General features: G+C 45.9%; 1 protein-coding gene across 1 annotated transcript in view; it reads left to right on the top strand.

The window, feature by feature from the left end:
* Positions 1-25,062, top strand: part of LOC144124059 (uncharacterized) — a 91,434-nt gene that overhangs the window by 55,218 nt on the left and 11,154 nt on the right. The window contains exons 16-25 of the mRNA XM_077656730.1: positions 565-755; positions 3,444-3,611; positions 5,993-6,076; positions 12,811-12,920; positions 15,699-16,002; positions 16,782-16,880; positions 18,134-18,211; positions 20,676-20,788; positions 21,994-22,052; positions 23,977-24,028. Coding sequence (XP_077512856.1) covers positions 565-755; positions 3,444-3,611; positions 5,993-6,076; positions 12,811-12,920; positions 15,699-16,002; positions 16,782-16,880; positions 18,134-18,211; positions 20,676-20,788; positions 21,994-22,052; positions 23,977-24,028 — 1,258 coding nt within the window. The remainder of the gene's footprint in view (positions 1-564; positions 756-3,443; positions 3,612-5,992; positions 6,077-12,810; positions 12,921-15,698; positions 16,003-16,781; positions 16,881-18,133; positions 18,212-20,675; positions 20,789-21,993; positions 22,053-23,976; positions 24,029-25,062) is intronic.

Here is a 25,062-nt window from a genome sequence, read left to right as displayed (position 1 = left end):
AGTTCCCCTAAGTGAATTATCAGAGCCATGCCCCATGTTTGAAAGTCATTAAACTCAATTACCTTTCTCCGTTCTCATCGACCAATCCCTTTCAAGTTGAGGTAAGGTAGGGATGAAAAATATTGCGAGACGTTGTACCCCAAAAACTTTTTGCAAGTCACAGCAAGCGAGAAAAACTTAAATTTCTTCTCGAGATGGGCGGCTACCTTGACGTAGAGAGATATACAGACTGTCCATTGGAGAAACCGTAAGTGCACATGACTTTTTGAACTCAGGCTGTTTCTCGCACCCCTTCTTATTACCACGCACCGCCCTCCGTTTCGTCTTCTTATTTGGCTTGACCCCGAATTCGGTAACTCTAGTTCGTCCGCCTGGCTGCCCTTAGCCAGTCACGAACCAGGTGACCAGCATTATCGCATATTTTTATGATAACAAATTTGACTCAATCTTTGATAAGACCCGAAATAACCCCTTGCAGATGTCTTGCGCGACACAGTACTCATCCATTTCCCTCTCAGTCTCCTTGACCATGGGCCTGTCGTCTTTCTCCTGCCTGTTTCCCAGCTTCGGCCACCAACGAGCAGCTTCGCGACGTGCTGACGTCTCTGGGCGTGGACTTGCAGGGATTGGAGAAGGCTTCCAGTGAACAGGCACTGCGAGCGGCAGGCAGCGTCCAGTACAAACTGGGCGTGGCACCACTCATCTGCGTCTCACTCGACGCCTACGATCTCATGGGCTACACCCACATACTTGCGGTCAGGCAGTCAAGCGGTGCGCCGATCTTTGCGGTCGAGAGTAAATCGTCTCTAGCGCTAGCGCGGTTCGTTATCGGTCGGAGCGCCTCTGCTGCCTACTGGCCTCGTTGGCAGCCATTCACTTGGAAAGCGTGTAGCTATATTCTGTCATCAGTCCCAGAGGCAAAAGAGCATTATATTTTTCGAAGCATGAGGGTTTGTCATTGGTAACCGGACAATAATCGATTCATAATAGCACGTAAGCCAGACGCTCGCCTCACGAAGCGGCGCTTATGTTAGACTTTGAGAGCACCGACGTAGTTTACTTTTCCGGGCGCAGGCGTCAGGTGCACCAAAAAGGCTATTAACGCGCGTTTCCAGTTCAACCAACCCAATGAGGCTCACGTCAAGCACAGTGCATTATCGAAAGAAAGAGCAGCGGGTTATGTCAGTCTTTTAATGTCAGGCGTTTGTCAGGGTTATGTCAGGCGTTTAATGTCTCATACTCATAGCGTCCGGAGTCCGGTAGCACTATAACCGAAACCGAATATAACCGAAACTTTAGCCAGTAGCCAATAGCCAACATCAGAATGTAGCCAAGCCACTAGTAGCCAGTAGTCACAACTGCGACAAGGCATCCTTTCTGTGACACTTTGACTGCCTCTGTGCGCTCGCGCTGCGTTGATGGGGAAACGGGAGCGCGCTTAGGAGGCATCCGGCTGCGTATACTGCCAAGGAGCGTCTGCCGACGAAAGGGATCACGCGACAGTGGCGCCACTCTCGGCGCATGCGCAGTTCGAGACCACCGCAGTTGTGACTACTGGCTACTAGTGACATTGCTACTGGCTGATGTTGGCTATTGGCTACTGGCTAAAGTTTCGGTTATATTCGGTTTCGGTTGATGACGTCATTTGATTGACAGCTATAGTGTGACCGGACGCCGGACGCTGTGAGAATGAGGCATTAAACGCTTTCGCCTTAAAGGAGTGAACGGAAGGCTGACATAACCTGCCGCTTTTTCTTTCGATAATGCACTGTGCTTAACGTGAGCCTCATTGGGTCGGTTGAACTGGAAACGCGCGTTAATACCTTCTTCAGCCAATGTCTCCTTGGAAGACCTCGAAGCCCAGGCTTGCCGAAATCAGCCTGCCTTGCAGTGCGTAGTGTGGACGGCTCATTTATCGACGTGGTTATATCTACCTCCTAGCAATAGATGGTGGGCTTACCGTAATCGGCATATTGCTACAGGAAAATACAAGAACAGGTCACGTTCTGAGGTCGCTATGACACATTTCTGGCGCCATAGTGAGAACTATCAAAGCCAGCGGATGTTGAAAATGTGATAGTTTTCTATCGTTATAGAAATGCGGCATTTTTATGGCGGCTTTCTGCATAACAATTGAGGGGTTTGTGTGTTGCATCCGCTTGCGGCAAACGCAGAGGGGTTTTACCAAACGGCTACAATAAGAGCCCGCGTTTATTGCCAGGTACAATATTTTAACTTGCTTAGAAGATGCAATCATTTTAGTTCACACGTCGGGTAAACGTTCACTTTAGGGGCATATGAAGACACGAGACATTGGATATTAGTTTTAAGATTGATCTTAAGGGAGAACCATTCTTATAAATGTTGGAATGTAACTACTAACAACATTAGTTGTGTTAATCTATCCGAAATACAATAGTGATTTCGGTATTTCATGGCACCTAAATATGAGATATAACTGAAAAAATAGCGGCGTTGTCAAAATCTATTCTACCATTCTGTTCGGTTTCGCGTTGCGGGAAACCACACCTCCTCGCGGCCAGGCTTGAATAGTAAGTACAGCTGAGGAGACGTTATCGCGCAAGGCGTCTCGAAGGGAGCGGGGTGAATTACGAGCACTGTCGCCACCGAATTTATGTGAAACGTGCAATAGTAACACCAAAGTTGAGTGCATATTATTCAGGTTTTGCAGTTTCCTTCAACTCATTTCTTTCTGAACCTGCTACGCCCGCAGCAACGGCCCCAACCGCCATTGGCCACGTAACCCCGGTGCCTCCCCTTCTAATGATGGGCTCTCACCTGAAGGAAGGCATGGGGAGGGATGTGGAGCGTAAACCAATGTCGATGGAAACAGAAATTGGGCTAAAAACCACATAAATGAGGGGAGATCATGATGACGAAAGTGGTGCATCGTTATGGCGCAAGGGCATCTGAGGACAAAGAGTACAGCACACAACGTAACTGGTCGACTAAGGTTAATTAGGGAGAGGTAAAGTTCCTCATCCTGTGAAAGTGCTAGCGTTTAGTAGCAATAGCAAAGCCCTTACTATGGCGCATTCTACTCTCCGACTGCCTCACTCCCGCCTATGCGGCCTGAGACATGATTCGATTAAGTCGGCCATAAGAATCGGTAGTACATAGGTGATGGATCCCCAGCTAACCCGCACCTTTACCTTACTTTTCTGGGGCTCCTTAAAAGCTTCCGCGTGCTTGCTGCGTCCAATGACTATCCCACACTGCCAATGATTAAAATAAGTGTTTTGAAGTGTCGAATACCGCATATATACGATATACTTACAGAAGAGCAGATCAAGTGGGATGCTGTCGTTTCATTTCTTTTTTTCGTTACATATGGCAGTAGCTCGATGTGGGCATCATGTAAGGGCATGCTTCAGTAGGGCGTCGAGAACCCGAACTTCCTGCTTTGCTTTTGCGCGCAACAGCTGGACGACGGGGACGTGCTGATGAGTCGGGAAGACGCCATGAGCGGCAGCCGCCTGGCATCCATCTCGGACTTGGCCTGCGTCTATCTGCAAGCCGTGGCACCCGCTGAGATGCAGGCGAAGGACCTCTGCGATAATATCGCACAAGTGGCCGTACAGCTTGCAAATGTAAGCTCATTCACAAAGTAACAATCTACTAGCCTTCTTAAACACACAAATTCGAGGACTCTAAGCAGGATTCCTCGCTTCCACAGTCTTGAGAATCTCTTTTTTACCCCCCGACTACAACCTTTTGCCAGAACCGCGCATTTGGCAGGCGCTGAAAATCTACGGCGGGTTTGGGGCCAAAGGGTATCGAAAATTTGGTCCAGTAGCCAAGAAGCGTGTGGTGCAGTTCGTTTTCCTTGTGGTCCAACACTCCCCTAAAATGCACGATGTGGCACCAGGTGGCCGCTTTCCTTGTGCGTTTTGATCGCAAATGCATTGCTTTTAAAAACATTCGAAGTAAGAACTTAAAGCTGCACTAAAGAGGAATCTGAACTCGCCTTTTTACCGCAGGAACACTATGTACTCGTTCCGAGCATTCTTATATAAACTTCGAATTATTGTATTGTGTGGCAGGTTTGCCCGATTTAAATCAGATTAAACGCCACGGCTCTCCCTTTTTTTTTAACTCAACGCTGAAGGTAGGACGAGTCAACCAATGCGTGGAGTGCGTTTCATGCACTCGCGTTGCGACTTCACTTTCGCTTTTATTTTGTTTGTTTAGGTTTCTGTGAATAAATAGTTTCAGTCGCAGACAACACAGCCGCAAATTAGGGCCACAGAAATAAAGATACGCATGGACTCTTTCGTTTACGCGTCACTCCGCCGATGGCAGCGCGGCAAGCCGCCACGGGACTGGCTGAAAGGCACCCAACGCGTTGGTTGACTCCTCCTAGCTTCAGAGTTTAGTTCAAAAAAAAAAAAGGCACGAGCCAGGACATTGAATCCGATTTAAAGTATGAAAATCGGTCGCAAAGGACAATAATTCGAAGTTTCTAAGAAAGCTCGGAATGTTTAGATCGAGTTCCCGCGGTAAAAAGACGAGTTCAAATTCCTATTTAGTGCACATTTGACATATTTGTTTTATAGAAACAGCGCGAAACACACCGACAAGCAAGTCGCCTTGACAGCGCTCGTCCCGTCACCCTCTTGTCCGTGTTTTTCCGCTGTGTCTACAAATATGATGTAGAGTCGCGAGTTAAAATGATTAGCACAATGACGTAACCGGAGGGGTGAAAATTGAACCGCGCGGCTTGCGTGGAGCCCTGGCTCACGAACACACCTGGCACTTCTGTTATCGGCGTGTTCACAACCGCAGCGCTGAACATTATCTGCCGCTCCTATGGCGCGTCAACTAGTGCTAACCTTTTTTGCTCGCGACTGCACAAACTATAGAAACTTTCCGTTTTACTGTCTTACTGTGCTTAATATCTGTTAAATAGTGCGAAAAGAAGACGGGACGTTAAAGAGCACAAAGGGACACGTGCGTTGCATGTTTTTTTTTTCGTTCTTGGTTTCGCCCTGTTCGGTACTTGTAGCAACCAGCTCGCCCAACAAGCTTTAGTTCTGAACTTAATACGTTTAATCGGCAGTCGGCGTTGCCATGGCGTGAGGTACCGAAAAGCATATCAGGATCTAAGAAAACCGGAGCATAGTACATGCCGTGATGTGTTTTGTAACTGATGCGCGGTGTCGCCCTCCGTGGCGACACCGCGTTGAATCACCAGAGGAACACATGACTTAGCAGCTCACATGTTCCGAAACTGGCGGAAAATACGGCTCGAATGGGCGTAGGTGTGAGCAGGTTGGTACTTCGTACTAGCAGCTGAGAATCTAGTATGCATTAACGATACCACTACACGGACGCAGCGTTGACTTTCAAGCGAATTTTGTTCACGACAGGGAAACGTGTACATAGACGGCAAAAAAATCGACGAAGGAAAAAAATTTTCAAAAATCACAATTCAGCCGTGTCCACACAGGCACTCGTATGTATGTGCCCGCGTCGTGAATGAAGTTTAGATGAAAGTCGTCGCTTTCTAAGTATTGTTGTTTCCTCGCTCTCTTCTATTGTACACTATTGATTATGAAGGCTTGGATGCGGCGCTTGGTCCGATAGCATTCTGTACTGTGCTAGTGCTAGTGCAATCACGTCTATGTACCCGACTGGCGTGTGCGGAACGCCGTTTCTGTGGGCGAACGAAAGGTGTGCAGCACAGGGGAGCAATAAAGTAGTAGACAAGTACGGTAGTGTACTTGAAGATAAACATTTGCTACAGCCGACTGATGCAAATGATACCACGCTCACTGTGTGAATGAAATACACGAGTATACTCTGGCTCTGACCCAAGCTACACATACGTACACTTACATAAGTACACATACGTATGTTTAGCTTCACTCACAGAGGGAAAGATTAGCAAGCACTCGTCGGGCGTTTTAGATAAGAGCGGATGGCGACGTGCAAAAAGAAAATAATAACGAAGACCTTTTTGTGCTCGCAGGTTTCGCTGCAAGACAGGCCCACACAGGAGAGGATGACCGATTACAGCCTCAAAACATGGGAGCAAGTCGCTGTTCTTGAACCGGTAATTTCAATACGAAAGAGAAGATTTTCGCACGTCACAATCCAGGCCGTGTAAAAGACAAGAAGCCTGTATTTGTATTTTACAAACAATTGATGTTAGCACTGCTAACATGCTTTATTATAAATAAATAGCATCATTTCAAACCGTTTCGCTTCTATTCTCAACTAAGGCTGGAGGGGAAGTTTGTATCGATTATTTATACAGATATCTTATTGCCGTCTTGCCTTTAGTCAGCAGCTCTTTCGGTGCCATAGCGCTAGGCATGTGTCCCATGCCAGCTTTGAAACTTGACACATCAAAGCTAACTGCGAACGAATGTGAGGGGTGAAGGAAAGAAAGAAAAAGAAAAGGGGGAATTAGAAAACACGGTCATTGGTCCTGCCGACCTGAGGCCGTAACAGTTGAGGGGCACAAATGGGTGGTCATGACGTGCTTCAGCCACTTTTGGTGTGGCGGATACATTTTTCAGCTCAGCTGTGGAAAAACGTTTTATTAGTTGGTTGCTCTCCAGTAGTAGGCCTATGAATAGAGTGGCCTGGCGAAATCGAAAAACTATTTGATTTCAAAGAGACACTTATGTTACACTTATCGGATTCAAGAAGCTACGCTGCACGCTTATAGGATGGCATTTGGGAACACTAGTAGTGTTTTCACTGCGCAAATATCTCAGGGGAAGCTTACGTTCACATTAAGAATATGACGCGATAGCGTTAAGGGGTCCCAACGGTCCCTTGGGGGCCCCCTGGCGCACCCTTTCACAGACATCGACACGGTCGTTTTCATCACATACTGCTTTACTGCGCATCATTGTTCAAATTAACTGGCAACGCTAATGAGTGACCCTAACTGATTAAGTATTCTTCTAATAAAATTCGCCCACTGTACAGTATGAGGTGCTCGCGCAAGGCGTGTAATTATCCTTGTGAATGAGCTCGCCTTAGTGGTGTAGAGGCAGCGTGTCCGGGTCCCGACGCAAAAACATAGTTTCAATTCCACTCAGGTCGCTCATAACTATTTCAGAAGCAGAATATCGGGATAGGAACCAACGGTGAAAAGTTGGGACCTCTGGCAGTACCTCTTCATAATATCTTCCACCCCATCAAGCAAGTGCCAGCTGGCATGGCGTTTTTCCATGGCGTTGCATGGCAGACGCGGCGTACAGTCAACGGGCGCCTCGACTAATATAATTAAAAATGACAAATTAATAGAAATGTGCTCATTCGCCTGCTTGCTTTCATTCCTGCTGGCATGTCGCGCGACCTGAAGGAACAATTATTGTTGGCAGAATAAACGAACGCGTGTGCTTGTTATGTAAGACAGAAAAAAGGCAACAGTGCGGGTCTGATGTACTATCGGGCACAAAAGTACCTCCTCAACTCTGTTGACGAGATATGACCTTTTGGACTGACGCCCCCGACTTGCCGTTTTGTAGCGATAGCTACATTACGGCAGCATTTCAAGCCTTCGGCGTGGCGGCGGCGCCGCCACTCTGGCACGTGGTTGGTCACGTGGTGCGGAGCAGCTGCCGGTGGCGCGGCGCCGTAGCTGATCACGTGGTTCGTCACGTGGTTCGCCACTTGACCAATCTCCTCTCGGACAGCTGTAGCTATGGCGTCACTCTAGGTTAAACCAGAGCGAAACCACCGCCAATTTTTTAGAAGAATGGCGACTGACCCGTTGTTTCATGATTGTATTGAGCACACGTTGCGGGCTGAGTATATCTGTGCGCTTCTGTCTGAACAAACAGTTTATATTAACTTTTGTGTTCATCGCTTTGTATGGGTTGTTTCTCATTTTTCGTACATGGTAATCGCGTATATACAGTAGTGCCACGTAGTGTTAAAGGCAGTCCAGGCAGTGACGAAGACAGCGAAAAGTTCTCCTAAAAAAACTGTTTATTGGGCTGACCGTCGGACACATTGGGCCGAGTCGGTGAAAGAAACAAGCGTGCTTCGTGGTCGTCGAACAGAATGCGCGCCGCTCTTGACCATGCTCAATTTAAAGCTGATAGCAAACTTTCCAGACACGGCCTACAAAGTTACCACAACATTCTGGAAAAACGTAGAATAAGCGTCGCCTAGATGCGATCAATCTAGATAAATTTTCTGGCATCTTGCATCAAAAACACAGATACAGCCACGTGCCGGCAGCTTTGAAGAATGAATAAACAAACAGTAGACAGATTCGCGGCATTACTCCCATTTCAAAGAAGCGTCCACCCGGTGCTTTTTAACGAAAAGGTGACTGAAAACAAACAAAACGGACTATGCGCAATAAGCATCGAGACTGGAAACGCAGCCTCCTTTAGCGAGCATGACAGGACTTTAGACGGACGACATAGACAACTTCTGGTAGTATGCGGCGTCGCAGGGATGCAGTCATTTCCTCAGGGACGAGTTCATAGCCAAATTCACCTAGTCGACGGAGAACCTTGTACGGGCTTAAATAGCGGCTCAAAAGCTTTTCACTCAATCCACGGCGGTGAATGGGCTTCCAAACCGAGACTCGGTCTCATGGCTTTTATTCCGCGCTGCTTCTTCGTAGGCTGAAGCCTCTGGCGTCCATCCGCTGCTGCTCTTTGGCCCGTAATCGGGCAAGTCTTCGGGCTTCTTCAGCGTGTTGAATGTAGGCGGCGACGTCGACGTTGTTTTCTTCGGTAACGTTGGGCAGAAATGGCGTCTAGCGGGGTCGCAGCCTCCCAGCCACAGACGAGCCCAAAAGCAGTCATCTGGGTGGTCTCCTGCATAGCGGTGTTTTAGGCGAAGACGACGTAGGGCAAGATGGCGTCCAGTCCCTCTGTTGGGCAACGACATACTTGCTGAGCATGTCAGCGATGGTTTTGTTCAGGCGATGCGTGAGTCCATTGGCCTACAGATGGTACGCAATTGACCTCCTTTGGCTTGTTTGGCTGTAACGCAGGATGGCTTGCGTCAGTTGTGTCGTGAACTCTGTTCCTCTGTCCGTGATGAGAACATCGGGGGCGCCATGTCACAGAAGAATGCATTCCACGAAAAATTCCTTTGTTCCTCTCCTGTTCCGTTCGGTAGGGCTTTTACCTCGGTGTAGCGGGTCAGGTAGTCAGCCGCTATGATAATCCACTTATTTCTAGACGTTGACTTCGGGAAAGGTCCGAGCAGGACCTTGAGGTGGGTTCAATACGGTTCAGAAATCCTGCAGGTCCGATTGGAGGGGTCTCTCGTCGCTGGCAATCTCGGCAGGTTCTCAAATGTGCGACATCGGCCGACAGCCTGTGCCACAAGATGTCCACCTGTCGGCTCGTCGTGTGAAGCTTGTAGAACTTCTTCCAGCAGACTTGCAGGAACTACAAGCAGGTAGGCTGTTTTGTTGTCTGCAAAGTTCTTCAAGAGGACATCGTGCTGTACACAGAATGAAGACAGTCCTCGCTTGCACGAGGCCAGAGTGAAGAAACCTTGCCTTCCAAATATTCGATTAGGCGTTTTAGTTTGGGGTCCAAGCGATGCTTCTGTGCGAAAGTGGTGGAGCTGATGGGTCCCAGGAAGGCTCCCTCATTGTCGTCCGGCGGCGGTGCGGGTACAGGGGCTCGTGACAGGCAGTCGGCGGCAGAGTGCTTGCGTCCGGACTTGTAAACGACAGTGACATCAAGCTCCTGCAGGCGCAGACTCCATCGAGCGAGGCGGCCGGAGGTGTTCTTGAAACTGGCAAGCCAGATCACAGCGGGGAGATTGCTTACCACCTTGAACGATCGGCTGTACAGGTAGGGGCGGAATTTCAACGTAGCCCAAATCATGACAAGGCACTCCTTCTCAGTCGTCGAATAGTTACGTTTCTGATTGGGCAGGGAACAGCTAGCGCATGCAATTACTTTCTCCAGTCCATCGGTTTTCTGAACGAGGACGACGCCTGGGCCCAAGCTTCTTGGGTCGGTATGAATTTCATTCTCGGTGTTTTCATTAAAGTTCGCGAGGAGAGGTGGAAGCTGTAAACGACACTGAAGTTTCTTGAAGCTTTTTCTTGCAGCGCTTTTCCATTTAAATGACACGTCTGCCTGTGTCACTTTGGTCATAGGCTCTGCGATGCGCGAAATCATCATCGTCATCATCAGCCTGACTACACCAACTGCTGGGCAAAGGCCTCTCCCATGTCTCTCCAATTAACCCTGTCCTTTGACAGGTGCGCCCATCCTATGCCTGCAAACTTCCTAATCTCATCCGCCAACTAACCTTCTGCCGCTGCCTGCTACGCTTGCCTTCTCTTGGAATCCACTCCGTTACCCTTAAGGAGCAGCGGTTATCTTGCCTTCGCAGTACATGCCCTGCCCAAGCCCCTTTCTTCCTCTTGATTTCGACTAGGATATCATTAACACGCGTTTGTTCCCTCACCTGCTCTGCCCGTTTCCGGTCTCTTAACGTTACACCTATCATTTTCCTTTCAATGGCTCGCTGTATTGTCCTTAACTTAAGCTGTACCCTTTTCGGTAGCCTCCGCGTTTCTTCCTATACGTCAGTACCGGTATGATACAGCTGGTGTATGCTTTTCTTTTGAGGGATGTTGGTAAACCGCCATTCATGATCCGAGAGAACCTGCCATACGCGCTCCACCCCATTCTAATTCTTCTAGTTATTCCCCTCTCATGATCCGAATTAGCGGTCACTACCTGACCTAAGTAGAGGTATTCCCTTACCACTTCCAGCACCTCGCTACCAATTTTGAGCTGCTGTTTTCTTGCTAGACTGTTCCCTTGCTAGATGCGCGAAAAGTTCTTGACAAATCGTCGGTAATACGCGCACAGTCGGAGGAATCTGCGCACAGCTTTATTATCGGCCGGCGGTGGAAATAGGGCGATAGCAGCTGTTTTCTGTGTGTCTGGGCATACTCCCTCTTTGCTAACGATGTTCCCTAGAAACAGCAGCTCTTCATAGGCAAAGTGGCACATCTCTGCTTTCAAGGTTAGAGCACATGACTACTGAGTACTGTTCGAAGCCTTTTTAGGTGCTTTTCAAAGTTCGAGACGAAGATAATGACGTCAACTAAATATACCAGACAAATTTGCCACTTTAGGTCTGCCATCACTTTATCCATTACTTGCTGAAACATCGCTGGTGCGGAACAGAGACGAAATGGCATCACCTTGAATACGAGAGGCCATCAGAAGTGATAAATGCGATCTTCTGGCGATCTTCATCAAGCTCAGTTTGCCAGTAGCCGTTCTTGAGGTCCATCGGTGAGAAATACTTGGCATTGATTTCTCGAATCAGTTTATCTCTGCTTCTGGCAAAGACAGAGCATTTATCCAGAAAGGGCACGCACCCGCACTGCCTGCAATGCAAGTCCAGATTACTGCACGTTAACGACTTCATGTTGTTTTTGTGTTCACGAATCCCTTCGTTGGGGCACCTTCCAGACTGCGATGCTTGACAATTGGCGTTTGACGGACCTTTGGCGATGACGAGAAGCGCTCGCTGTAGCTTCGAAGTAGATGCAATGGATAAAGGATGCAATGGATATGATTATTGAACTCATTATAACTGAAGTTCTGCTTAAAGGTCGCTGTAGATGCCTGAGTTAAAGTTTTTTCAGTGCTTTATTTCTATCTTTTCGAAGCTCGTGAGGTCATAGTCAAAAGATAGGCTACTTAAACTGAAAGGCGGGAGGGCTTTATTTATTAGCCTAATACCCCTGTCGCACGGGCACCGCGAAAGCCTTTGAGAATCAGGTCCTTATATCCAATGGCTTAAGGAGTGAAGCTACGCGGCAAAAATGTTGCGCCTTTGCCGCTAAGCGCCTTGGAAGCGAAGGGGCTCGTCAGAGACCTTTGGAGCCTAAAGGCGCGGCCTTCGAGAACCTGCGATCGTAGTGCCATCCAACGTCAAAAAGTAAAACCAATTGAAAAAAGGAGATGAAGACAGCAATGTTTTAAAACATCTTTTAAAAATACAAAAGGTGTGTCTGGCTTTCTTTTTTGTACGGGTGTATATATTTTATGCCCATATTTCTCGACAGTGAAAGTGTTGCAGCAACACCGAGTGCCCCTGGTGGCCAAGGCAATACACAAAACCTGCTGCTGATGATAAGAGCAGCTGTTGCAGTTCTTTCAAGCAAGCAATCAGAATGAAAAAAATTTGTCTGAGCTCAGCGAATGAACAGAATTCCCCACTTTAATTTTAAAACAGTCACTTCAGCCGGTTCGAGCACAGCAGCGAGTGCTAAGCCTCAACGACTGTTTCACCTTTGGGCCGCACCGTGTAGTAGCGCCACTGCTCCTTTAAGCTTACGCTCCTTTGGTGAAAAAAAGTGCGTTTGCTGGAAAGGCCTTCGAGGAATGCCGTGTGACAGGGGTATAAACTTATTCCGTGACTAATTATTCGCGTAATAGCTTCTTCACTGACAATGGCCGATGTTCGCAGCTATTCCTGCTGCGTGGTGCCTTGTCGCACTAAGTGCTGTAGATACAGGAAGCAAATTGGTGCACTGGCTTTCGGTTCTTTCAGCAAAAGTCATCATAGTGTGTTTTTGCATGCAGATGAAAGGTCAGTAAATTCCTGCGAATATTTGCGTAGGCATCGGGGTGCATCTAGGTGCGCGGCCATTTCAAATTATTAATCGTTTCTTGACGTTATTACCGCGAAAATTAGAGCTTTTTGCGTTTTTCATTTCGTTCGTGCACATGAAATGAACCCACACGCTTCTTATATAGTGCCGCTGATTGTTATTCTTACGTTTTTTGTGTCTGGATGTGCATGTGTGCGTCCAAGCTGCTACGAGCAATAAACGGATCCGAAGACTACGTCAACACAAGCCAGCCATTACTTCTGAAGAACCGGGGGCTTCTTGATGTCCTCAAGACGCTTCTCTCGTCTAAGGCGTAAGTGTGGCTTCTGTCCCTGAGGTTGAAGTGCGGTTACTCTAACTGTGTTTTAAGATTGGACTTTTCGTAGAAGAAAAACAAAGCCTCTGTAAGCATGAAAACTGGTGTTTCCATATTGCAAGTTTGGGGGAAGTGCCAGTTCGCTACCAAGCTGCAGCGGGAGAGAACTAAGCAAGATGGAGTTTGTTGTTACGCCGCAAATTCTGTACTTCTGCAGCTTGTGTGTGCCGGACCCATGAGATCAAAAATAAAATTAACTATAATCTGTTCAGCAGTCAAAGAACCTGACACCCATTTTCTTTTGTTATTAGATCTCGCTTTAAGTGCAGCCTGCAAGTGAAACTGTCAATTTTTTTCCAACAAATAGCCCAAAACAAAATATACTGCAGGCGCTGGTCACAAAGAATCCTTTTCCGGCCAGCCAACCACCGATGGATAAGAAACGACTGTCAGCACTCAGCAGCCAAAGGGAACCAACTCACAGTCCTATTTTTCCTAATAGGTCATTCAGCCATCGTTCTGAAAGCACTATTGTGCATTTCATATTCGTAAAAAAGCCAGCACAAAGCAAAAAGTAAAACACTGCAGAAAAAAAAAACTTTCGGCTCAACTACGTTATACGTTGTTCTTCAGACTCGGGGAGAGCGTCAGGTTGCAAACCTTACGCGGAGGCGGTGGCTGTTTAGCGCTGACGTTTCTTACTTTCTCAATGCTGCAAAGCCTTCCTAGCACGAATCTGGTCCGAGGTCACATTTCAAGGTGCACCCCCTTAGCTTAATCCATGGCGCCTCTTTCGCTGCCGCAACGTCTTCGTTGACCGCAGTACCCTGGGGTGGCGCAACCCACTAGGTTGCCTAACCTCTAGCATTCTTGTTTACGACGTGCGCCGTTATACAGAGACTCCTCCCCGACTAAGCCATCGCAAGGAAGTCCGTCTCATTGTCAGCGATCGGAGCGGCCAGGAGATAAGTTTAGATAACAAAGGAGGGGCCGCGATGAAAGAAGTGTATAGAAGTAGGGCTAGAAAATGGTGAGAGGCTGTTGCCAACAGAGATTAATAGAAGAGATACAGAGTGCTGGCCAGTAGGGAAAGAAAGTGAGAAACCAAGAAAACAAGGGCGGCCAAGGGTGAAACAATATAAGAGGAAGAAATGAAGGGACTCTGTTGCGGAGTTAGAAATCGAAAGATCTGAAACAAGCTGTTGCGCTGTGTAAACTTAATCCGCGCGCACCGATGCTACCCTTCGCTCGCTATTCAAACCGAAAAAACGATCAGCCACGTGAGCCGATTGTGAGGAGGAATAAACTTAAGTGCGAAATATGCAGTCCTTGCACTCCGGGAGGACTGCTAAGAGTCCAGGAGACCTCTGGCTCCCGCTTTGCGCCTTGCCCTGGTGACCAATCTCCTTAGCATACACCGTCAATTGCACCTCCGGGCACCTACCATATTCTACGGATTCCAGCTACGCGAAGGCTCCAAGGGTGGGCCCCATATAACAGCTCTCACAATAAAATGAAGTAAGCCAATGGGACCCACGTAGGCTAATATCGTTCGTGAGCGCATGCATTCTGGATAAAACAGCGGCACATCGCTTTTGGCTGCATGATCATTTACTGCGTGCTCATTGACTTAAAAAAACTCTCATTGAATACGCAGTCTAAATTCATTGCATTGTTGGGATAGCCTCTGACATTTACTGCATTATCAGTTTTTGTCCCCTATTTTGGGGGGGTTTAACAATGTCCTCAAACACTACATTTAATTTGCTGCTATATAAAGTGCCGTGCGTCACGAGATTAGCAAACAAAACATGTGATCATTTAGGAAATCCGCTTACGGCACCAGTGTTTTGTATTGAATAAAGCAATTGTTTTACAAAATCTCGCCAGTTCAGTCTATAGATAATCCGCCTGAAATTGAGCTCTATTGTTAAATAATGTGGTGCTGAATGGGCTTCGAAAAGCTAGCTGCATAATCAAAAACCAATAAATCGGTGCTTTATTGAAATTTCTTTTGGCCCGAGAAACGTGTCCTCTGCTCTCCGAGCAATGAAACAAAAACGCGTTTTAGGAACTTCGTTTTTTTCAAAGCATCTTTATTTTCATTCAATTCTTCTACAGACGTGATGAACAGATCATGTGCCGTGAACACAGAGACGCCCACAAAATACTTTACGCGACTCATCAGAAACATCAGAAGCTCCTTTTGTGTGTGTGTGTGTGTGTGTGTGTGTGTGTTTTAAGCGCTGTTAGCTACCGACCGAAAACTGAAGAATGGTATGCACCAGAAGAAACTAGAAAAAGTCCTTGGCCTTATTTTAGCGGCCCATCTGGAGTACATATAATTAAGTAAACGTAATGCGCTCAAATCTGAGAGCTCGCAAATAATTTCCATCTCGATTTTACCAACATTGAAAACACGTCAGTGTGCTGTGCGGTGCACGTTAAATAAACACCAAAAAGACGATATCAATTCGTAGCCCTCGAGTGCCGCGACCATTTATTCTTCTTCCTCACTTCCTTCATCCCTTCTCCTCATGGCACTTCCCAATGTCCATTCCGAAACAGGCAGTAACGGCGCCTTTCCTTTTCTCGCATCTAATGATTCATATTAAGAATAGTGCCAGGGAAAACATGCCAAGACGACGCTCAGCTTTTGACTACTACTTGTCAATGATTGGCGCTAGTGGGCCACCCCTCGTGGCTTACCACACTTGCTTACCACACTGATTATTCTAACTGGGGCCACGGGCTGGCGCGGCGTGGTCCGAGCAGCGAGCACGTGTACCAGTACGTGGGCTTCCACGTGGCCGTCTTCTTGTCTCCATTCCTGGACGCCAAGGAGGCCCTGTGGGAGCTGGCGCTGTTCGCCGCAGCCGCGCAGAAGACTCGCCGCAGACTTCAGCCGCCGACTCTGGGGCGTGTGTTCGACGAAGAGGCGGCCGTCGGAGCCGTCGTCAGCCCACCGCCGCCCAAGTGGCGCGTCTGCCTGCGTCTCATCGACCGCCTGCTGCCCAGCCTGCTGATTGTGGCCTACGCGAAGGCCATCAACCACACGGCGCTTTTCCAGGAGCTCATGGTTAGTGCCCCGGTTGCGTTGCGAGGCGACGACGTTTGAGGTGTAAGGCAAGAGAAGCAAAAATGAATACGCAATGCGGCAGTTCGAAGCTTGTTTGTATAACAAGGAGCGGTGTACTGGGCCACGCTACTGCCGCCATCGAAAGGGCCTACATGGATGCGGTGTGTATATTTACGGCGCCACCACCACCAACAACAAGCAGATAACGATCTCTAAGCATAACGGAGGAGATGCAATTAAACAGATCCGAGAGAGAGAAAGTGAGGGCAGGAGAGGAAATTATTATTTTGCTTATATGGGGTACCGTAGACTGGGTGGAGCAAGCTAATTGGATGTTGACGGCCATGACACTTGTCATATTTGAGGCATTACTTGCCTGACGTATTTGTTATGATAATGATGATGAAATTGGGTTCTTGATCTTTTAGGTTATTTTCCCTATTGCTGTACGTTACGAAGATAGTTCAGTGTTGCTTCGGAAAGAACTTCGCGTTCTTTAAATCCGTAATATCTTTTGATGTGTGGCGCTGAGCGTTGCCGTCAGTCTCTCTGCATGTTCACTGGCTAAGTTTATAGAAATTAAAGGGAACCTGACAATTCAAACGATCTAATCGTGAGATAAAACCTAGTCGGTGGCATCAGCGCCGTTTCGTTCAGTTGAGAGTAAAAACTAGGCTATCTTGCAGGCAACTTTTTTGTGAGACAAATGCAAAAATGGGAACGTGTGCGACGGACGAAGAGGAAAATAAATTATCTGATGTATGGCTTTCTGTGTTCAGGCTGACGTGATTTCGGAAGAAATTCGGAGCACCTTTATCGATCATGTAGTAAAGATCGGCTACTTTGACAGCTGGACGAGGCATATATTCAAGGGGAAGGTAAGTGGTCTTTTATTTATTTTTAGCGCTAGTCATCAACAGAAATTTAAAACAGCTCTCGAAATGAGCAATGCAATGAGGAAGAAAAATATTTCTTAAAAAAACCGCATGCTTTGTGATGGACTGACGAATGCATTGAAAGCTTGTGTGTAGCTTGGCGCTTCTGAACGTGTTGTGTGCAACCGCTTTGCACAGTCTGGGTGGACGGCACGCGAATCGAGTGATATTTCACATTTTCCTTTATCGGCTGCGTTCACCACGCCGCTATCACCCTATTTCAAGTACGTAATAGTTTAGCATTTATTATGAAAGCAATGGTCCAGTTATGTCTGGCGAAGCAAACACCAAAGGGTTTAGTATGATTCACTAGTCCAAGTTCTGTTCTCCATAAAAGGGGCATATCTCACATCTCGCGACGTTCGTCTAGATTATATGGACTTAATAGTCCTCTTCAATTTCCTTTTTCAAAGAGAAATCTATGGGTTGACGACGGTGATACATGCATGCAAAATTTTTCAATAAATTCTGCTTTGGAGCCTCACATTAACAAGTGCTGTCACGCTCTTTTTGATGATCTTGCATTATAGATTACAATGCGACCACCTCGTCCTCTGTACATGCTAGCCATCAGCGAAAAAAATTCGCTGATGACAATGATACCGGTATCACGCTCGCATTATTGTATGATGTGGATTTGCGCATGAATCGCTACGATGATCTTTTTGCTTCCAATCGCATTTGGGCTTTACAAAACCCGGCTTTAACAGGATCGAAGTTTATTTATTTCTCCTATTTCTCCGCATCGTAACGGTGATTTGAGCATGACTAGATGAGGAGGCATTAATAAGGAATGCTTAATTACACGCGTATACTACGAACAACTGAAAAGAGCATAAGGGCTTCTTGTCATCTACTGTAATATACTCGTGAACATGCTCTCTTGTAACAGTACCTTCTAGAGGACCATTGTAGAATTTGAATTGTAGAAAGAACGAAAGTACCCTGTTTTGAGGAAACCCAAGATCACAATCCTCTTACTGACAATAAAGTTTTTTTCTCTCTCTCTCTCAGACACTTTTACATTTGAGGAAATTTAACCCTGTAGACAAACTCTTAGGATGGCCTTGATGGTTCCACCGTCGTGCATAGTTACCGAAACAATTCAGTTGCAGTCGACTACTCTGCCAGTATATACGCAGTGAAAGTTTCACCTCCAGCTGTGTTGTGCACATTTCATTGCTCACTCTTTGCAGGCGAAAACAGTTAACCTGTATAGTATGTTTCCTCTGCGGCAGTCCTTCCACGACGGTGTGATCAGGTACGCTAACAAGGTGAGTGATTATCGCGTTCTAAGGACGAAATTCTATTAGCTCCCATTCTTGGCCAATTCAGGCGAACACTGTGTGCAAACTGGTCAAATCTGAGGCCGAACATGAAGCCGATCCTTCCATAAATATTTCGAAATTTGCTGTGCGAATGTTTACCTGGAGGAACAAGATTTTTCTTACCATACCTCTGAGCTGGATTCGAAGCAGCGCTGGAGTAAACAGAACAAGTTTGCTTCGCAAAGCCTTAGAATGTACTCAGTACCCCCGTGTTTCTCGCGCTGCGTGTTTAAAATCGACGGCTTCGCTATCTTTCATGCTTTAGTTATGCGCTTCCAAATTATCGAAAGCAGTTGCGCTGCCGCAGCGGCCATTCAATGGAGCCAGAGGAGCCAGGAATTAGAAACACTTCTATGTCACCGCGCCAGCAGCTTTATGCAGCCGCACAGGCCGGTAAGAAGGCGGCGTAAGCGGTCTGAGCCGTCGCTAAGTCAGAAGGGCGAGTGAGTGCTATGGCACGTCAAGTAGCAAAAGCGACGAGATATGGCAAGGGCACTGCCTAGAGCAAAAATTTGAAGTGATTTAAAGCAACTACACGTACAACAAAAAATCGGCAATGGGTGCGCCGTAGCGCATTGCCTATGTCGAGAGGATGAAGACGTCCGCACGTCTTAGCCTAAACAACTGGCCAATACCAGAGTGCGGCTACCATCGACAATGAGCTCTCTTAGAATGCACTGCTGCTTTCCTCGGCGAGGAACTTAATGCTTACATTTACAATGGATGAAGAGATAGACCACAGTTTTCGCCAAACGCGTTGGTAATTTTTTTTATTTGGGACACCACGAAGGGCCCTCAGTTTGAGGGTATCACATGAGGGGTCTTTGCTGAGCTCTTAATTCTTTCGAGCGAGATTTAAAATAGAACTGAAAGGAAAGAATTTCACAGTATTCATTAGTTTTCCACGTTGCTATCAATTAATTTTTCATCGCATAACACAAGTAATGAAATTACACGTCGCTTTTAGATTATCGTTTGACTGGCATGATCAAACATTGTGCGCATTGCGTATCTGTAAACCAAATATTTAAGACTTTCATGATGCTTTCGCGCGTATGCAGGCCCATGGTTTGCCTGTAAACGGATAAAATCTGGTTGAGCCATCATTGAAAGCCGTATTTTGCATCAATTCTTTTCATTTCTCTTTTTTTTTGTCTAGTATTATTGCTGGATGGCTTTCCAGTGGACTAGATACAGGCGGACCGCATCAAGCATAGTTGCACAAAACGAGCCCAGGCCACCATTTTAAAATGCGTTCTTATGACAGTAAAAAAAAAAATCTTTTTTGGCTCACTCTGTTTCACTTCCATCCAAAACAAGTGAACAAGGCAGCATCCTGTTTTGTGGGTATTGGCCGTACGGTGCCAACAGTGACGGGCGAGAGAGGCAAGGCAATGGGCGTTTAACATGAAACAAAACACTTTTGGCGCTGCTTCTAGCTGTCCCGGGCAGAGAACTACACAGCCTTATGTTAAGATTGGTTTTATTGGCTTGACGTCCCAAAGCCACTAGTCAATCAGGGACGACGTAGTGTAGGGCTCCTGATAATTTGGACCACCTGGGGGTCTTTAACATGGACTGACATCAAGGCGCGCTAAGGTGGGCTGACGATGTGGCAGGTGTGCGGGCTTCAGTGGTCTAAGTAAAGCGACAATTGTGATGCTAATAATCACCTGAGGAGATAAGTCAATGCTGTGTTTCTTGGTCTGCTGTTTTACAGCACGCCACTATGTTCGAACTCAAAGCTTGGAATCGCGCTGCAGCTTCGAGTTAAATAATTGGAATAATCCCGGGGTTTGCTGTATATTCTTTTCTGGTTGCGTTATGTTTTGAAAAACATTTGATTCTGCTCACATTGCGCGTACTTTTTGAAGGATTCTTTAAGGACTTGTAAGTTTCTAGAAGTCTTCTCAGTATGCAAAAAAAAAATGAATAATTAGCCAGACCATGTACGAACAAAAACCCTTGTAACTTTCTCCTTTATATTCTTCCTTCAACTTCTCATGTCGCGATTGAGGGCATGCCGATATGAATTTAAGGGCAAATATTTGCTTAATCTGACCAGAGTTTGGAATTATAGGCTGATTAGTTTCACGTATTACAACCTGACGTGATGCTTAAGTACGAGAAAAAAACAAGTAAAAAGCAGGAAATTAATAGTAAAACGAGATGCATTAATGGCTTCACTTCTGGCTGCTTTGGTTCTGGCGATGGACATCTTTGTGAACAGCTCCGAAATATTGGTCATATAAAAATGTTTCGTCGCAAAGGCTCCACAAAACGCTTATATCTTCAGCTAGAAATCTTTCGCTCAGCGAACATTTAAATCCAGTCGTGCCTGACCGCTTCACCGGAGGCTGCGCGACCCGGAATCATCAGCGCCACAGCCGATGCTTTCGCATATTTTCAGGTGCAGTCGCATTTGCTTGGTACGACCAGACCATTGGACGTCTTCCTTAAACTCGGAGCCTTCGTCGGGGCACGTTGGAAAGAGCCAAAGGAATACGTCGTGCCTGAAACGAGGTACCTATGCTCCGAGGTTTTGCACGAGGAACTCAGGCAGGGATGTCTTCCTCAAAAACGCTGTTCGTGAGAAAGTTAGAGCAAACTTTAGGGCGCGAATATGTTTTTTGAGGACGCGCATGTTACTAATCCGGGACTCTATCCCTGGTCACCTTCTCGTTGACGATTTGTTAAGGCACGTTCTTCTTTACGTATATGCAAATGACGCAATATACATTGTAGCGTGAAATCAGTGTGATTATCTCCTCGTGCTTTATTCTCATTGTAAGATGAAAATTATGTAAATCTTACTTTCATCACTATGCTCTATTGGGTCCTTTATTCGTCAATGCGTCTTATCTCTATACTGTTTTTGAAGCAGTAAGTTACTGCGCTCAGCAGGTGGTTGTACGCTCGATGTTCTCAGATGGGCTTGCACATATACCATCAAATGTGCAATCAGAATATTGCGCAAAGCTCAACTTCCATGAAGTTTCGTTTTATGAGGCCCACTAGAAAACATATCGACAGGCTAGGGTCATTTCCTCATCATGGAAATATTGTTTGCTTAGAACCTTCTATTTCAAACGGTGGTAAAATTATCTGGCTGCTGCATTCGGCCCTGTCTAACCACTGCAACAAAGGTCCGCCCAATTAAATTCGTTGGGCCTGGCAAGCCAAGCTGTAAAACTTCGGTTGTAAACAACTTCTGGTTTGTTGTTAGGTCAAGATTTGCAGTGTATTTTGGTTTTCTTGTGCTTGCGAAATTTCTCTGCTACTAGAACTCTTTAGAAAACATTAATTTTGAAAATATCTGCAAGTAAACTATGCACGTAATCTATTATTAAAAAAAAGTTTCGTCGGAGGTGCCCCCGTGTGTATCGTACACGGTACCCTTCATTCCTGCAACCAAGAATTGGTGAAATGCAAGCGCACGAGTATACGTTCTGTCTCCTAGGCAAAAAAAAAATTAACTGAACGCGGTCGGGTTTGGGCGCAGTTGCATATCTATCTTGACACTTTACGTTGCTCCCAAATATTGAATGTCACTCATTCATCGAACAACGTTGCTGTCGAAAGATTCCGAAGCGTTTCTCCTTGGATGCCGACAATCTATCATTTTGCTTTACTGATGCGACAAACACTGATTCAGAGAATTACAATATACAAAGATGGAAGGCTTTGGTTACACCGCTGGGTAATGTAGGGCTCCTTTTCTCTTGCAGAATGGCGTCGTCTCTTTTTGATTCGGACTGCCTTCACAAACCTCAGCATGACGCAGTCTGTGAGTTTATACGTCCTTTTTTAATTTGCTGCGACATCATTGTAATTTTTAACTTTAAAAGCCAGTTGTTGGTCTCAAAGTTTGCTGGGTCCATACTCTATAGGCTGTTCATTTTAACACTGCCATTTCGCGTTTGTCTGGTCATCTGTCGTTTGTCACTAAGATATACCCGCGGCTTTCAAGCGCCTGTGGAAAGCGACCCATCCTTGGGTGGTTGGCGACCATGTCTAACCACTGACTGGCACTGACTGCGATATGCAGCCACTGGTGATACGCATCTTCACCACGTCATCAGAATTTTCACCACGTCAGAAAGTAGAGGGCAATCTCATAAAAATAAGTTGGCGATGATACATAGTTTTTGTAACGAGATTGTGCACTGCAAGAATTTTCTAGCAGAGCACTCAAAATATTCAGTAGTCGATATTTATGCAGGTTTTTTACACAGAGCAGCTCCCTAATTAATTTCTGATCATAGATTAGACTGAGTGCAACAGCACAACTTTCCTCGCGACAATTTAATTGTTGAACAAGTGGCGAAAAAACACACAACATATGTATGCATTCTGCGATATTGTCGCCTTGAGAATCTGAAATTTCTCGCGTCAAATGCGAAATTCGATTCCTCTAAGTCTAGAGCTGCGTTGAACTCTTGCGTAAATATGGCGTTTTAACATATAAGCGCGCCGAGCTGTATTATCCGTGATTGTGCATCGCATTGTTAAAACACTCTGCAATGACCAAGGAAACAAAACGTCAGATAAAAATTGTAAACTTCAGCATTTCATCGTTACTATGCCGTATACATAGGACCCTTAGTTTTTTTACCCGATTCTCGCAACGCGAGTATATTTCTTAAAAATTCGTAAAAACCCGATTTCTACACAACAATGACCCTACTAGAAAACTTGGTTTCTCTGTGCACAAATCTGAAGACGCGGGAAGAAAATCCGCTGATATCTCGTGGGGACCTTCAGACGAGTGTTTTCACTCAACTGATCATTTTAAATTCATTTTAACGCTTTGGTATTGATTATTGATTTATTACGCTGCTTAATTTGAAGGCCAAGGCCCAACAGTACGTTTCCTGTCGGGGAATGCAGACCGCAATATCCGCGAAAATCGTAGTTTCCGCCAGTTGCGGGGTGCCTACTGTGATTGGATTATTTTGTCGAATTAGGGTCACCAGCTGCCCAAACTAATCAAGAGAGATGACCAGGTTATTGTTATGAGTGACGAGACGTGGATATCATTTAACCTAACCAAAAGATTCGAGCAACCTCGTTACTCGAGTCGGAAAATGACGGCTGCCGTTGTTTTTTTTTTCGAGTGAGAACGGCTTCGTTTGTGTTCATTAAATGCGAACTTAAATGCAGAGGGATAAAAGAGCTGGTGCAGCGTTACCCAAAGTGCTTAGAAGTGTACGGCGATTATGTATAGATAAGGAAAATAGATTCGTAGCAAACTAAAACCATCATTAAAATCCTTACTAAGTAATATTCTTTTTTTTATCACCGAACGGCACTTACTTTTCGAATATGCCTCGTATATGCGAAATAAATAGCTAATTTTGAAATGATTTCATCAGGTACTGTTGCAGCAGCACGCGTCCTACTCTTAATGGTAGGCTAAGTGTGGTCCAAATTTCTTCCGAATATATGTGTGCTTTTCATGATCATTTATTGGCGTGTGTTCTGCAGTATTTTGGTCTGGATAATTTGTGCCGCATTATTTTACGTATTTGGGATATTTGGGCGCCCTGCGAGATTTCCATTACGCAAGAAAAAAGAATAAGGATTCATTCATTTTTTGCAAACACACTTATGATTGTTTTCCCTTTTCTTTGCTCTCTTTGTTTATAGCGTGTTTATTTTGTAATGTTCTCGCCTGATTGCTCTTTTTCTTGCTAAAAACATATATTTAGTGATTCCTATGGGGATGTTCAACCATTCTGTGCCGACCTCAGCCCGCGAAAGGTAAACTCCCTTAATTAAAATTATTGCTGCTGCTGAAGCGCCATGTCAGCACACGTTCCGTCACCTGTTCACCATGAAATATCTGAAACAAGCGAAGACGAATGGCAGTCCTTGAAAGTTGTGTAACATCAGAAGAAAGGCTCATTTAATATTAAGGAAGAGGGTGCGTTTTCACGTTGCCACTAAAACAAACTGGCTCCTATTTCTCCACTCTTTCTATGCGTAATTCTTACGAAAATTGCTGCAAGGCAAACACAAAAAGCCGGCAATGTAAGTGTCGTCTTGAAAACAAATGTTTTTCTTATGCATATTTCATTTCAATTGAGAGAAAACAGTACCGTTCTAACGGCTACTCTTGAACGACAAAACTGCTACGGCCGGCTTTGTACTAGTTCATGCTCGCATGTGTAATCACCTAGAGCACTTGGACAAAGATGCTTAAAATTTACGCTGTTATTGCTTTATTTTACTAGCATTCGTACTAATAATAACCATAACAAGAACATGCTTTGCGACACGCAGCGCGAGATAATGATTGTCTCATACTTCATAATCCAACTCATTTTTATGAGAGTGTTAATCCACTTTGACACCCAAGACCTAATGTTGTTTTTGAGGATGCACTTCTTTTGTGTCACATGGAGGTGTCGTGCATGTTGAACTTCCGGATTATTTTTATTCGCAGTGAACGCATCGCACATGTGAGTCCCCTCGCACGACACGTAGCTGTTTGAAAGGGACTGTGCAGAAAAAAGGTTACAACAGACACCCTATCTCTTAGCTACGCTTCTAAAAAATCCGAATGCACATAAAATAGGATATAACGCACGTGCAGATCAGGCAATGCAAAAACAATACGTAGTAAACAAGAACTATGTTCTATCCTGTTTCCAAGAACGATGCCTCAGTATTCCTTTGTTTGGTTTTTATCGAACATATCCCCTGCTAATTCCATCCCACCAAGTTGTCAGTGCAGACAGGTGGGCACTATAGATTGCGTAGCGCCGCATTATCGAACTGTGGGTCTTGAGATT

Source organism: Amblyomma americanum, chromosome 3, assembly GCF_052857255.1.
Source record: "Amblyomma americanum isolate KBUSLIRL-KWMA chromosome 3, ASM5285725v1, whole genome shotgun sequence".
Taxonomy (NCBI): Eukaryota; Metazoa; Arthropoda; class Arachnida; order Ixodida; family Ixodidae; genus Amblyomma; species Amblyomma americanum.
The sequence above is the reverse complement of the archived record's forward strand: the minus strand, read 5'-3'. Positions and strand labels throughout refer to the sequence as shown.